This window comes from Astatotilapia calliptera, chromosome 14 (assembly GCF_900246225.1).
Source record: "Astatotilapia calliptera chromosome 14, fAstCal1.2, whole genome shotgun sequence".
Taxonomy (NCBI): Eukaryota; Metazoa; Chordata; class Actinopteri; order Cichliformes; family Cichlidae; genus Astatotilapia; species Astatotilapia calliptera.
The window spans coordinates 16858843-16873804 of NC_039315.1; the positions used below are offsets into that span (position 1 = coordinate 16858843).

Consider the following 14962-nt stretch of genomic DNA (forward strand, 5'->3'; position numbering starts at 1 on the left):
TGTTTGTCTTCTATGAGACCCGATGTTTGAAGAACATGACATGACATGAAAGCCCTTATGCAGTAATATATATATACATATATATATATATATATATATATATATATATATATATATATATATATATATGTGTGTGTGTGTGTGTTCATTTATAATTTTTTGTGGCAAGTAAAAATGTTAAAGTTAAAAAAAAAAAAAGTGTTGCAACAGTACAACACACTTTTTGATTTTTATGTTAACCATATTAGAGAGAATATAACATGGAGGTCTTTGAGAAAGATGTGATCTTAAATTTTTTTTTTTTTTAAAAGTATAATTGCTTTATAGGTTTATTCAGATGCATCACACAAAGACTTGCTATTTTGAAATTCTAGTGAGATCACTCCAGATGCCGATGATGTGGTAAGAAAGTTTCTTGAGAAGTGAAATGCTGCCTAAATTTCTGAAATAACAAGTAATCTGACATGATTCAGAGTGAAAGAGATGAAAATGAGGAACGTTTAAAAAAAAAAGAAAGTGCCATATTAGCAGTGAATGACTCAGCAGTCACATGATGGCAGCTGATTTTGTAAGTGCCGTGTATCAATACTGGTTTACTGTTTTTAGAAACTCTTTATTTGTAGTTGATGAGTTTTTACTGTCATACTTTAAGAGTTGGGGGGAGCAGCTGAACAGTTACTGGTACTGCAGCTTCACCTTGTGGTTACTTAATGTAAACATCCCAAGATGGAGAGGTTATATTCCCAAGTGTTTTTTGTTTTCTCAGGCAGCCACACTTCACCACTAATTGAGTGTGGCAGAAAGGGTTGTGTTGAATGTCACATTCATTCTTTTCTTTGATTGGCATCTTTTATGCTGTCCTTATATCCAGCATTTATTGTATCATTTTGCTAGCATATACTGTACTTAGTCGCACGCCTAAGTGACCGTTTCAAAAATTCAGGAAACTCAAAATACAAGAGAACTCTTCGGTTACAGTGATAACACTCGGGATACTGCCAAATTTTGTTGTAAAAAGGATTTTTTCACTTCTGATATAAGCACACTTATAATAGGTTATCTAAACCCAATGTGAACTGAGTATCATTTTAACTCTTTAAACACACACAAAACAAAATTTTGTGATGTGAAATCAAGATTTACTTGTTATCTGAGTTCACACAGTCATGCTATATTATACATATATTACAGATACCAGTGGTTGAAGGGGAACCACAAATGTTGCCACACAAAACAATGACTTTATTTTCAGTGACTTCTGAGCACAAATGATTTTTTTTTTTAAAAACAGCTGCATCACTGTGGTTTGAGACATACTGAAACCCGACCACAGAAACTCTACGAATAGTTTTGTGCTTCAAAAAGTTTGATTACGATGGCTTCGTGGGGCTGCAGTCTGAGACTGTAGAGAGATGTGGACCCAAAACGATCCATCCCTGTGCTGGCTACAAACAGCCCGGCATCAGGCAAGCTCGAGGCCCAGGCAGGATCCAGGCTTTGAGGCTGAAACCCGAAGTTGAGCAGAACAAGGAAGTGGACACAACCCCAGGAGCGTAGAAAGGCAAGAATTGGGGGAGATAAAGGAGAGGAAAGAGAGGAGTTGGAGGATGACGAGGTGTTGAAAGGGAGGAAGGTGAAACTGCCATATTGAAGCGCTTCTTCTCTGGCTTTGGAGAAGCTGAGGGAGGAGAAGAGCTGAAGGGCTGCACGGTTCATTTTGCCCTTTTCCTGAGGAAGAGGGGAGGATGGCGACAAATGTGAGAAAAATAAATACAATATGCCCCAAATACTGCAACAGCTTTGCAAGAGTTCCAACTGCATTTGTGAAAAAAAGTCAAAGAACAAATCTTATTGAGACATTTTTAGAGCACAAGCTAGCTTCATACTGAGTGTTTGGTATCTAGTAGCTCGTCCATCTCTCTGTGAGACATGCAAATTTTCAGTGGCGTATAATACAAGCTGCAATGTTTCAGATGACATTGTTAGCGGTTAAAAATCATTCATCAATCAATTTAAAGTCTCAAACAAGGCTTTACCTTTGTTTTCTCCATGTCTTTATCATACTGGATTGCTGGTGATCCTGGCAGAGTCATCATCAACACCAGGAGTAACTTCTTCAGTTCCTGAGATGCGTTGCCTCCAACCTGTTAAAACAATGGAGAGAGTGACCATATAACTACTAACTTTCCAAACCAAAGCTGAAAAAATAAATATGTAATGAAAAGTAGTGCATAAGAGCTGCGGTTTTTAGTATCTTTGTAGTCTGATGCTTGTAAACTGTCACATAGAAAGTTGACTAGGGCTACGTTCACACTGCAGGTCTTAATGCTCAATTGCGATTTTTTGATCAAATCCGATTTTTTTGTCTGCTTGTTCACACTACAAATAAAATGCGAGAACAAACGCTCTCTAGTGTGAAACCTCAAAGCGGCCCACATGCGCAAAAGAAGATGTCACACACAACACGCTCTGTTTCGATCCAGACCAAACAGTGTTGTTTGACTGATGGCCCTAATATAAAGACTTGTTTCGGTCTTTACGTTTCCCAATTTTGTTTAAGTTATAAAGTTATTTTGTTATTTACATATGGCCTAATAATTATCCTTATTGCTGTTTTAGAGAGGAGCGGTGCTTCAAAGGATAGTTGCAGACTTCTGTCAGAATCTGCAGATTATACAGTACAAATAAAATGTTCACATTTCTCCAACATTGTCTTCCCAACAGTTTCACCGGATGGCCAGGAAGGGTTCATGATGTCTTCTCCGGCGCTGATAATTGGCGTCTGTCTTGTGTCAGTGGCGTAAAAGACGGATTTAATGCGACATGACCGTTCAAACAGCAGTCGCTTTCTAAAACATCAGATATGTATCGGATTCAGTACCACATACGAAAGTGACCCAGATCGGATTTGAAAATATTGGATTTGTGCCGTTCACACTGTCACACCATGATCGGATATGGGTCGCATAGGGTCAAAAAAGTCGGATTTGATGCGCTTTCGCCTGCGGTGTGAACGTAGCCAAAACGAACGTTAGGGCTGAGCTGTTCAGTCAGAAACAGATAATACCACTAGATTAAGCAATATGTGCATTAGCTTTTCTGACATTTAATAACACAAATAACAGGTTTGCTTATAATGGAAAAAAATGACTTGATGCAGTCAATTAAAATAACTGTACAAGGATTTTAGGAAAATTTGCAAAATCTGTAAAATAAGCATTTTTCTATCAAAATGTACAAGAATCTTATAGAGAAATCTTACTGTCCAGCTGGGCCATATATTATCTCCTCTTGTTTGTAGGTGTCTCTCTACAGCATCAGCCACTTCCTGTGCAAACAGTGGGTGATGTGAACGAGGGAGAATGGACCTCATGACCACATCCACCAGTGTAACGTTGACCTGACCGGAGCCATTTAATGGACGCAGAACATCTGCCGTCTGTTTAACCACGACAATCCTGAAATTAAACATTTTTTTCCAGCAATCCTTGAGCTTCCTTTATAACATAAAAAACTCTGTATTTACATGCATAACAACACCTTTCCTCCTCGGGACTACTGAATTCCCCAAAGACACGTCTCCACTCCAGCAGAGTCTGAAAAGTACACATTTAATTGGGAAAACTGAGCCTATGGTAACGCCACTTGTAGCTAAATTCAAAACTAGTCAATATCATTTTACCTTTTCTGAATATGCTGCATCAGTGTCACAGATAACAAAACCTGCCACACCTTTTTCCAACCAGAAGTGGAGTGCACGCTGTAGAAAGAATATCCATTTCATATTTTATGAACTCCTGACTGAGTGCATGATCAGAAAGCAGGTTTTACCTGTGTGGTAGCTGAGAGGTTTCCAGTTACATCCTGAAGTGCCAACAGATCCCGTTTACACAAGTCAAGCACAATTTTAAGACCTGCAGGACCAGCATGAAGCCTGTTAATCAGTAATAAAGGCCCATAAAACCACGTCTGAATACCATTTGCCAAAAAAAAAAAAAGTTCTTTACTCACCTGCTTTGCGGCTCACTGAGCAGATGTTGTATCCAAGCCAGTGGAGCAAAGTTTTTATCAGCGGCAGTGAGGTTTAAAGGAAAGACCTCAACATCAAACACACCCTTCAGGATTAGAGCCCCTATACCCAAAGACCTGAGGTAGGGAAGCTGCTCATGCATTGCTTAAGAAAATACATATCAGAAAGAGTTACTTATTTTTAATCAGAATGCCATGATATTCAGTTTCCTCATGTGATGGGTTTGCATTCATGTTTATTTCAGTAGAGCTGTTATTTATCATTTATATCGAAGAACATGTTGCGCACAGATGCTCATGTGGGATTAGAAAAATGTTTTCTATTTTCAAAGCAAAAGCAACAGCACTTTCTCAGACTCTCATAACTTGATACAATCGTGTGGTAGCCCACAGTATTAATCACACAGTCAGATTAAGTAGTTATCAGCACAGAGATGAACCCAGTGCAGCTTTTGGCCTCACAGTAATAGTGAAACTGTTTAACTAAAAGCAATAATTGGTACAAATACAGCCACGCTTGCACATTGCATTTTTGGGTACAATAACATTTGTGTGGTTTTAAAAGCCGTTATTGGCCCTACCAACATAAATGCGGTGGACAAAATAATGGAAAAAATGGTTTCAATGAAAACTGATGACTGCAGCTTTCCTGTTGTCGTGACTGCCAGGAAGCAGGTAGTTAAGTGATGGTGAATGAGGTGCATCTAAGGTTGTGCACGCTGCAAATTTTGATATAGATCAGATACCATGTGTGAATGTTTGTGTGAATGGGTGGATGACAGGATGTGTAAAGCGCTTTGGGGTCCTTAGGGACTAGAAAAGCACTGTACAAATCCAGGCCATTTACCATGTAATTACGGGGCCAGTGCCTTTAACTTATAAAAGCAGCTTGTGCATCATGACTGAGATGAATCATCAATTTGTAAATTCTGAACTAATTTTGATCAGTCACTGTGATTTTCACTTTCCAAAAATAATCAGTCAAAGCAAAACATTTTTCAGTTTCTCATGTATTTTGAAAATGGGGAACTGGAATGTAAATGTGTCCGTCTAATTTGGGCCAGGCTATACAAAGATTCAGACATTTTTCGTAGTGCATGTTTGAAGTCGTCCCCCCTCCTCCGTTTTCAAAAAACAAACATAAATAAATAATTTACCACAGTTTAGTGGTCTAAAATTGAACTGAAAGGATCGAAGCAAAGTATCTATCTTATCGTGCTAATATCGATCCAATATCAGCGTCGGAATAGAATCTATCGATATTTGAATTGATCACCCACCTTTAAATTATCCATCATGTCAATTTTTTAAGCATAGAAATATTAAACCCAAATTTCAGCATTTTGTTTCGGCGCGTCCTACCGCACATGCCCTCTGAACCCTCGGTCTGCGCCTCCGTCCACTGGTCGGCCTGCAGCTGATAGAACACAGACTCCTGCCACCATTTCAAGGGCGTCGCAACCGGCCAGGGGCTCTTTATTATGATGGCGATAGAAGTGGCAAGTATGGTGACCCAGGCGAGCCAGAACAGCAGCACCAGGTAACAGCGCACTTTCCTCCAGACAGGCCCAGCAGCTGCCTCGAGCTCCTCTCTCGTCATTGGCCTCCACAGAGAGTCGGACTCCGGAATGAGCAGAGGGCATGTCTCTGAGGCTCCCGGCGGCACACTGCTATAACCCACATGCCCTGCGTTCACGGGCATCTCACGCTGCTGCAGGTAGATTAAGGGGATTATTTTAACTTTAAATGAACATTTAGACACTCAAGCCGAAGCACGCAGAAGCTGTCCAACTGTCGCTTAGGTTTTCTTTGGACTCGCTAAGTTCGTCTCTTTCAGTAACTCGCTGTTTCCACGCGACACTGAGCACAAGGCAGCTTTGTAATGAGCTGCACCTACCTGCCGGACTCAGGTGCAACATTTAATCTGACACACAGTCCTGTTGTCCCACTTTCTTACAGTGGTGCCGCAGTGAGGGACAACGAGTGTCCTTGTTCCCCTAAACAAGATTAAGCGTTTGGAGAGGGGGGCAGCACAGGAAGGACTATTCAAGATTTAATTTACTGATTATTTCACATCATTCTAGTTTGTCTTTTTTCAACACTTTTATTCCCTCGTGTACTCTGTGCTACTAATTGCTCGTGGGCATGTTTCCTCTTGTCCTTAGCTGTGCCTCCATTAAATAAATTTCACTGGCAGTGATGGAAGGCAGAATTAACAGCTCTGAGTCAGCGCATGCAGCTCTGATGAGCTGAAACTAAAATTAGTTGAATTCTGGAAAATTTTATTCTTGCAGCACAAATTCACAACAATGGTCACTTCAAGGCACTTTACTATAGTAAGGTAAAGACCCTGCATCGTAATAGAGAGACAGCTCTTGGTGGCAGTGACACATTAGGGGGTTTTGGGGGGATTTTACCATTCCTCTGTTGCAACTCAGACAGGAAACTAGTAAAAACAGAAATGATTTTCTGAACAGATTTTCCTAGAAAGTCTGTACCTTTAAAATATGCTCAGATGATTTCTTTTATTTATAAGATCATATGTATAAGCCGATCCTCTTTGTTTATAACTTCTCTGCACTAGAGGCTGTAGCCATCCCAGCCAAGCAAACACTTCTGTAAAAAGTGATATTTCTGAAAATTCCAGTGTTGCCTGTAAAAACGACAAAATCCACTGAAATTGGAAACAATTGCAGCACCTGAAGGAAACAGCTGGTGAAAGTTTCCAGCCAGTGGTTCATACCCAAAGCTGCTTAACTTCCTGCCGTGAGGCAACAGAGTCATTTTAAATCAGTTTAAATGAACTTAAATGCCACAAAACCCAGTTATTACTCACATTTTATATATGGTAGTTTCTTTGTGCCTTCCTCTCAGGTGCTTTTCTTCTTCTTCTTCTGTACCTCTTCTTGTTTTTTGTTCTCTCTTGTTATGTTTGTCCAAACAAGTGTTCAAAGCTGAGGGATGCTACCCTGAGCTGAAAATTTCCAGTGATTCGACTTGTCAGGAGTGAGGAGATGTGAAGGAGGAACAGTCCAATAAAAGCTCTGCTCTGGGAGTTAATAAAGAGGTGCCGGGCCACATCACACCCTCGCAAAAAAGTTGGGTTTTTTTGAAAGCCTAAGTTAGGATAACACTTATATTTTAGACTCTATATGTGAGAGATAAAATATTAAGTGTTAAAGTAAAATAATTGTGACTGTCTATAATTTGAAAGCTGTACACATGGAGCAAACTAAGCTAACTGTGCAACAGAGATCCACTGGCAAAAACTCCACTGCAATTTGAAATTCACATTGACGTAACACATCACACCCGCCCTCTAAAATGCTGTAGATCTTAGAAGTAATGAGGCAGATGTGCTAATTCCCAGAAACCTCTCATCCTCTTCATCCAGTTTGGTCCTCTAACCCCCCCCCCCCCCCCCCCCCCACACACACACACACCCACCCACCCGTCTTTCTCCTAACCTCTCCTTCATTCTTTATCCTTTTGTGTCTCTCGCTCTGGCTTTCCTCTCTCGTGGCACACGCTTATGTTGATGTAACAAGTTATTGCCATCTGTGTGACCTTTGCTCCATGACAGCACCGTGCAAACTGATTGTTTACCGAGAGATACTGTGGTCCATCACAAATGTCAGATCATTTGTTTTCCTCATATGCAGCTTGTATACAATATCACATGGCAATGTAAATGAGCTGCATTACACAGACGCTTCCATGATGAGCAGATAACTATCAGTGTCTGACCAGGCACTGTGTGGTTAAATAACATCAAATACTCCCTGGATAAGCAATAGAAAATTGATGGGCAGACCCACTGTCATAAAGTACAGTACTGTACACAAGTCATGAGTCACTACTCACATCTTAGCGTTTTGCTAGTAAAATGCGAAGCTGGTGCAACAATTTATTGAGACACGCAAATATACAAATATTGATATAAGGCAAAAACACAGTTCATTCTAACAAGCTTGATAGTCAACATTTGCTATGACCCTCTTTTACACATGAACTTTTTTAGTCAAGCGTTCTTCTGATTTCTTTAAGTCGTGTTCAGAAATAGTTCTGCAGACCTGAAGGACATTCAAAGCTCTTCTTTGGACCTCGACTGCCTTTTTGTTTTGTCCTGTGTCAAGATGATTTCACACTGCTTCAATAATCTTGGAGTCCATGAGGCCAGTCTATGACTGACACTCATCCACTGTGTGTTCTTCTGTCCACTGGCCATTGGTAGTGTGTTTGAGATCATTGTTGAGCTAAAAGAAAACGTTGCCAATCATACACTTTCCAGATGGTATTGCAGGGTGAATCATAATCTGATGATAATTTTCTGTGTTCATAATTCCATCAATTTTGAAACAATCCCCAGAGCCTCCACTGTGGTTTACTAATGGTTGACAGTCACTGTTGTATCTCTCTCCTGACCCATTCTAAGCATACTGTTGTAATTTGAACCAGAAATTTCAAATTTGGATTCATCACTCTGTAAGAGCTGATTCCTTCCAGTTCTTGTGTCATTTGGCACACCTCAGCCTTTTCCTATAAATGGCTTCTTCAGGGCCGACCTTCCACTGAGGCCATTTCTGATGAGTCTTTGGCGACAGCAGATGGATTAACTCAAGTACCAGATGTGTCTCTCAGATCCTGGTGGACATTTTCTTATTTCTTAAGGACGTAACTTCCAGATACTGTTCATCTGCTGTAGGTAGTTTTTCTTAGAGGTGTTGCCACTTTTTCTTTTGTCCTCCACAGTTGTCCAGATCCATCAAATCTTTACAGAAACAGAGATCTCTATGCTAAGATATGCCAGCAAGTCTTTATGAATCACATCGTTGCTGCAAAAATACTATTTTGCCAGTCAAACTGCGGTATCTTTGGTATTTTCTATAGATTCAATTAAAGAAATACGAAGAAATTATGTGGAGTGGGGTTTTTTTGTTGGTTTTTTTGCCTAATGACACAATTTTAAAATAGTTTTTTGCTAAGTTCTTGTGTGTAGTGACAACACTGTTTCCCTAGGTTAGGCGACCTTTTTTATGCTTGAATGATTCATAGGTCAGTGTTAAGTGGCTTAACAAACAGCCATGAAAGAGCTGGACTGAAAAACCGTGAAAAGCAGCCAATGTTCAAATAAAAGCTTTGAAAGATCTCCAGAAAGCCCAGAGGACTATTGCTAAAGACCACGGAGGTGCTCAAGACCTTTGCTCAAGACCTTTGCACATTAATATAAATTTTTTAGATAAAAAGTGTCACCCAGCCACCCACCCTCCCACCCCAAGTGAATTAAATATAAATAAATAAATAAAAACACATGCAGTGGATGTATCATTTTGTTCCTCCATATTTAATATGATTTGACCAGAAAGCAAATATGTGTGGCTATACCCAAAAACAAATATACCCTATACCCAAAAACGTTACTTAAAGAATTGTGCTTAGTGTGGTCCACATCTAAGAAGTGTCTAAGCTTTCTTCATGATGTTGATTCTTCGTGGCTTTAGTTTGAGTCTTCCTCTGATCCTTCAATGTCCTGAAATGTCACAAGACAAAGACATAGTTATTTCAGACCCGGTAATGCTATAAAATAGAAATTCTATTAAGTTGTTTTGTAATTATCATTATTTCCTTCTGAGACTCGGATGAAATTATTATTTTTTTGATTATTCTGTTTCAAGGAAACACATTTTAAACTTGTTATTTATTTATTTTTCATCTTCTGTTCCTGGAAGTGGACAATAAGTCTTGTTTGATCACCGAATGCTATGATGTCTGAGTGAGGCCTAAAGATATTTTACTCGGAACTGTGGAAGTGGGATCGTGCTCAGAGCTGTCAAGTGATGAGGGGGAGGAGAACCAGACATCAGTGCAAGAAGGTTAAAAATTACGATGGAGGGCATACCGACTTTTGGGGCGCCTGAGAAGTGGTAACATGACAACACTTCTTCTTCATTATGGATGAGAAGTGTTGCACAAGCTAGACCTCTGAAGTGGTGGGATTTGAATCACTGTCTGTCTCCAAGAGGATCATCATGTGAAGGGAATCATCTTTCCATGGCAGCCTTGTTACATTCTGTTTAAGAGAGGTGTCACTTCAGAGACTCCTCAGCTCATGTATTAGTTTGATGGACTCCCTAATCTTGAAAAATTGGTTAAAACTAGGAAATGGGAAATTCGGTTATGTAGGCAAGGCAAGGCAAGGCAAATTTATTTGTATAGCACAATTCAACAACAAGGTGATTCAAAGTGCTTTACAGAGACATTAGACATGTATGATGTCATGTGGTGACCACAGATATAGTGCAGAAGTTTTAATGCCACCTTTAGAAATAACCATCTCTCTCTTGTTTGTGTGCTCCTTTTTTCTAAATAATGCCGGGTTGCCTGTTTCCTGTTTGATGTAATCAGAGGAGCTCCTGTTTCAGGGTTGTGGGCAGCATTATTCTGTTTTCTTGTTTCATCCTAAAAATAAAATTTCAACCCAATTTCTGTATAGTTGAAATCGAATTGATCCTCAAAAGCTGTTATTTCCTCCTCTGAGATTTTAACCTTCCTGCTCTGATGTCTGGCTTTCCTCCACCTAATCCCCTGACAGAAATAATTCTGACTCCCCTTTCACAGTTCTGACTTCATTTAATTCTCTGCTTCCTGAAGTAATGACTTAGGTCAGACACTGAAGACACTGAATCAAAGTTTTGTTTTGCAAGAGGTAAAATTACTGTGCATTGCTGAAATCCTGCTAAATGTTTCAAAAGAATATGGAAAATATGGAAACTGCAATTTCCGTCATTTTAAAGAGAAAGTCTGTGTGCTCTGTTAGCTCAACCCCCACAATGTTGTATAGAATAGAAAGCTCGGGATTTCCCCATGACAGTACAGAGGGAGTCATATAGATTGCATAAATGGGCTTGATGTAATGGTCTCAGACTTATGTACCAGACAGAGGACAAAAAATGATTGCTGGGTTTTAGGAGGAAAGGTTGCACTAAATAAAACTGGGATTTGAGCAAAAAACATTAAACATACTGTCACAGAAAGTAAACCTGCAAGTCTTCATACTTCAAACTTAAACTAGAAGGTTGATCAGTCACAACAACAGCTAGTTGCAACCATATGTGTTTAATTTTAAAATTCCAAAATTTCATTCTGTTCATCTGGATGTGGCGTTCTCAGTGGGAGAAATCCACAACTTGTGGTTTGGTTAATGTCGAGAGAAATCCTGCCCTCAGATTGTCCTGCTCTCTGGAGCCTGTTATCCCTACTTTAAGGTTTTCCAACTGTAATGTGACAGAAGATAAACATCCATAGATCTACCAGCTTTTGTGACATTTCTTATGCGTGTCTTCTATGCATTACCATAGGCTCCTGAGTCCTTAGAGCCATGATGTGTTTCTGGTATGCTGAGATGATACAGTCTCGCCTGCAAAAGTAGAAACACTAAGAGTAGGTATTTGATTCTCCAAAAGTAGTTACACTTCAAACACATCAGTGTTGGCGGCGATTCGTTTGCTCACTTGCTGGTGATTCCTCCTCCTGGGGGCAGTCCCGGCATCTCTTCTGCTGCTAGGAATTTGATCACATATAGAAGGTCAGGGTCCTCATCTTTGCACCTCATCATCTGGATAATTTCTGTGGAGGTCAATGAGTAAAACAACCTGCTTATAAAAATGGAAATTAAGAGCAATCTATTTTAGCATGAAGCAGGAAAGTTATCAGCAGTACCTTCCACTTTCATATCAATTTGTTGCTCAAGCTCTGCCTCTTGTTGCAGTGCCTCCTGTGACACCTGGGGGGCGCCAGGGAAGCAGACAATGATGATGCTGATGTTATCCAAGCTGCCCTGCAGAGGGAGACAGAGCACTTTGATGCAGATCGAAATAAGAGTAGAAAGTTACATGTACTTAAATGCTATCTGAGGTTCTTGTATTTTTTCCATGTCATGGGGAAAAAATGTTTTTTGGCTTTTTTTGTGATGTCACATTGTAAACTACATATTATAGCTTGTAACTCTGGAAAAATGCATCCTGGAAAGTTATTGCAGTGTTATTGCCATCATCCTGTTGCCTATGAAGTGAGGCTCAGTGTGTACTGGAACATGCAGTTATTCAGCAGGTACAGTAAAATAAATAAATAGCGCCCCATCGTAGCCGGGATAAAGTGTCTGAGCCAGCGTCAACAGCCTCACATTCAGGCCTAATCCCAACCATGTGCGGCTTTTCTTCCCTCCAATCTTGTCCCCAGGATTCCTTAATACAGCTATTTATAGAGTATGGATAGTAACTAAAAAGCATTAAGAAGACCAGCAGGAGTAATCTACTTACGTAACAAGTTGTTAGCATTAAACCTCCTCACAGAGACTCTCCCCACCACCACCCCCCTCTTGACGTAAAGCTTGCCATTCACAAATCCACCTGTGGTAACTCTGAGTCTTACTGAAAGGTCCAGTGTGCTGAGTTTGAAGTAAACAGAAGGACTGCTAAGATAAGACCTCGCGATGATACACATGTGTTTGGGAATTAAGCAGTTCAGTTTAAAATTTTATATATCTATATCTATATATATATATATATATGTGTGTGTGTGTGTGTGTGTGTGTGTGTGTGTGTGTGTGTGTGTGTGTGTGTGTGTGTGTGTGTGTGTATTCTTTTAGAACATTGCAAGTCTGAGTGCTTCTATTCACAAAGTGCTTCACTGTTACTGTGGATTTTGTGGCCTGATTTCTCACCTTATAGAGGCAGAGATCAATGACTTGGGTACAAATCTCTCTCAGGTCATCGCACACCTGCAGACGGTTGCGTACAAAAGCACACAGTTCTTCATTTCCAATGGCATCCCACACACCATCGCAAGCTAGAATTAGGAACTCGTCTTCAGGCGTCCTCTCCAGCTCGTACACCTCCGGCTCCGGAGACACGAGTTGCTCCGTCTGCGACCTCCAGTCCACCTCCTTGAAGTCAAAGTCTCCCAGTGCCCTGGAAACAGCCAGCGAGCCATTGATTCTCTGCAGGGTCACCGAGCCTCCGGCGTTCTGGATCCGCTCCTTTTCTCTGGGGTTGAACGGCTTGTGGTCTTCGGTGTAGAAGACCACCTGGCTGTCATGGCAGAGCAGAGTGCGGGAGTCTCCGCAGTTGATAAAGTAAATGTGGCGCGGAGAAATCAGCACACCTGCTGCAGTGGAGCCACTTCTGTCCCAGTTGTCCTGACGAGCCAGTTTGTGCATATGACGATCAATGTCTAGGAAGCCTTCGCGTATCCCTTCCTTTACTTGCTCAGGATCCTCGTTTGTTTGAATCCCACCTGTTGGAAAAGAGGGACAATCAAAGATAGATGTTTGGCTTGTGACATTTTACATTTAACTTTTAATGACACAGAACAAGTTTAGAGAAAGTGCACTGGAGAGACAAACATTACTGAGCAGTACTGTAGCTGTGAGCAAACGTGAAAAACTCAATGTAGTTTTGTTTTTTCTCCCTGTAGAACTGCTGGGTTGAAATTACATGTTTAAATAAATTCAGTCCCTGCGATGTTTCAAGTGTTTCTAAAAGCATCTAGAATTTTTGATTTGAAAAAAATGCATACTGTAGTGTAGTGTGGTGTTTTATTTTTTTAAATTCACTTTAAGTAATGCACAGTGTGCTGTAACCCTTAAGTCTCAATCTTTTATAGCCTTTATTAATCAGCTCTTAATTAGCTATTTTGTGTTCCTAAAGTAATTTAATTGACCTGTTTATCAAAGGATTTGTTTTGGGACTGAAAATACACATGTTCTGCTAAAGTATTTAACTTGCCAGACCGCTTCTCCTTTGCATGATGTTGCTTATTTTATTCTTTAAGAGGCTTTGGTCCTAAGCAAACTACAGCGAGTGCATTTCAAGTCTGAATGTTAATTATTAAAGCCACAAAAGACTGGAAGCGTTTTCCTGTCAAACAAGTAAAGTAAGAACATGTTTGGGGCTACTTTGAAGGTGTTTAGATATAAATATAAGTTTCTAAAAATCTTACATTTTGATTCAGAGTCGGTGGTTAACACGTACCTGCAGCCAGGATGTGATCCAGCAGGTGTCTGGCACAGTACTGTGCCACTGTGGTGCCTGCGTGTCCATCAAAAACAGAAAAGTAACCCCAGTCTCGCAACTCTGCTCTCAGCTGGGGCATACAGGCGTGGGCATCCTCCATCTGAGCCCTCCACCCCTGCATGCTTGCCACAGCATAGTTCAACCCCACAGGAGATCCCCCCTCAGACACATACTTTTCCAAAATGGGATGCTCCAGGTACGGGCTGGGTATTCCGTCATCTTCATCCAAGTTGTCCTCCTCCCCAGGCCCTGTCTCCCTGGATCCTCCTTTGAAGAAGAAGGTGACCATCTTCTCTGTCTCTTTCACCAGCTGTCGGAGGAAGGAGGGAACCTCCACGTTGCTCGCCCGGCGTGCTGTCCTCATCACTCCACGGAGTCTGTGCTCAAGCTTCCTGCTCGACTTGGCGGCACCTCGTCTCCTCCGGGTGCCCCTCCTCCGCCCCTGTGTTTTTCTCAACAGGTCCAGTGCAACAGGTAGGTTATAACCCTCTTCCCCCCAAAGCAGGGGAAGCAGGTAAACTAAAATTGTTTTTACAGTGAAATCCGGTTAAATGAAACACTGCGTTAGTTTTCTATTTAAAAACACCAGGGGCATATTTTTTTAAAATCCTGCGACTTTCTTGTAGAAAATCCTCCCTCGTCAAGACCTGGTTCTCACTGTCTGTGGGGTTTTTTGTTTTGTGTTTTTTGTCTCCCTCTCTCTCTTCTTTTCTTCTCACTTTATCAACCTGGCACTTCTATTGGCTCATCTATTTCCATGGATTTATCTCCTCAATTGGCCCCACCCACTCCCTGTCCTTCTTCCTCTACCTCTGACTGTGTAGTACTGGCTCTGTAGGTAATGCTGGATTATCACATGG

At 40.8% G+C, this 14962-nt stretch overlaps 2 protein-coding genes across 2 annotated transcripts; both read right to left on the minus strand.

Moving 5' to 3' along the window:
• Window positions 1-395: 395 nt before the first annotated feature.
• On the minus strand, window positions 396-6926 carry LOC113035837 (4F2 cell-surface antigen heavy chain). The gene is made up of 9 exons (XM_026191601.1): window positions 6866-6926; window positions 5392-5740; window positions 4024-4174; window positions 3832-3934; window positions 3683-3760; window positions 3541-3596; window positions 3263-3458; window positions 2037-2144; window positions 396-1728 (listed from the first exon to the last, which is right to left on the minus strand). Exons 2-9 carry the CDS (start codon window positions 5729-5731, stop codon window positions 1339-1341), a joined length of 1422 nt encoding a protein of 473 aa, XP_026047386.1. The 5' UTR covers window positions 5732-5740; window positions 6866-6926; the 3' UTR covers window positions 396-1338.
• A 2426-nt stretch (window positions 6927-9352) lies between these two features.
• Window positions 9353-14906, minus strand: ppm1na (protein phosphatase, Mg2+/Mn2+ dependent, 1Na (putative)). Its single transcript, XM_026191598.1, has 6 exons — window positions 14061-14906; window positions 12752-13323; window positions 11749-11866; window positions 11541-11655; window positions 11383-11446; window positions 9353-9559 (listed from the first exon to the last, which is right to left on the minus strand). Exons 1-6 carry the CDS (start codon window positions 14464-14466, stop codon window positions 9527-9529), a joined length of 1308 nt encoding a protein of 435 aa, XP_026047383.1. The 5' UTR covers window positions 14467-14906; the 3' UTR covers window positions 9353-9526.
• Between the last annotated feature and the right edge of the window lie 56 nt (window positions 14907-14962).

Excerpts from the sequence above, each read along its gene's own strand:
- ppm1na (XM_026191598.1), bottom strand. The coding sequence starts at position 14,466 with ATGAGGACAGCACGCCGGGCGAGCAACGTGGAGGTTCCCTCCTTCCTC. Across the intron at positions 11,656-11,748 it reads AATTGATATGAAAGTGGAAG|AAATTATCCAGATGATGAGG; the intron begins GTACTGCTGATA and ends TGACCTCCACAG. Across the intron at positions 11,447-11,540 it reads GGAGGAGGAATCACCAGCAA|GCGAGACTGTATCATCTCAG; the intron begins GTGAGCAAACGA and ends CTACTTTTGCAG.
- LOC113035837 (XM_026191601.1), bottom strand. The coding sequence starts at position 5,731 with ATGCCCGTGAACGCAGGGCATGTGGGTTATAGCAGTGTGCCGCCGGGA. Across the intron at positions 3,597-3,682 it reads ATGCAGCATATTCAGAAAAG|ACTCTGCTGGAGTGGAGACG; the intron begins GTAAAATGATAT and ends TGTACTTTTCAG. Across the intron at positions 1,729-2,036 it reads AAGACATGGAGAAAACAAAG|GAAAAGGGCAAAATGAACCG; the intron begins GTAAAGCCTTGT and ends CCTCTTCCTCAG.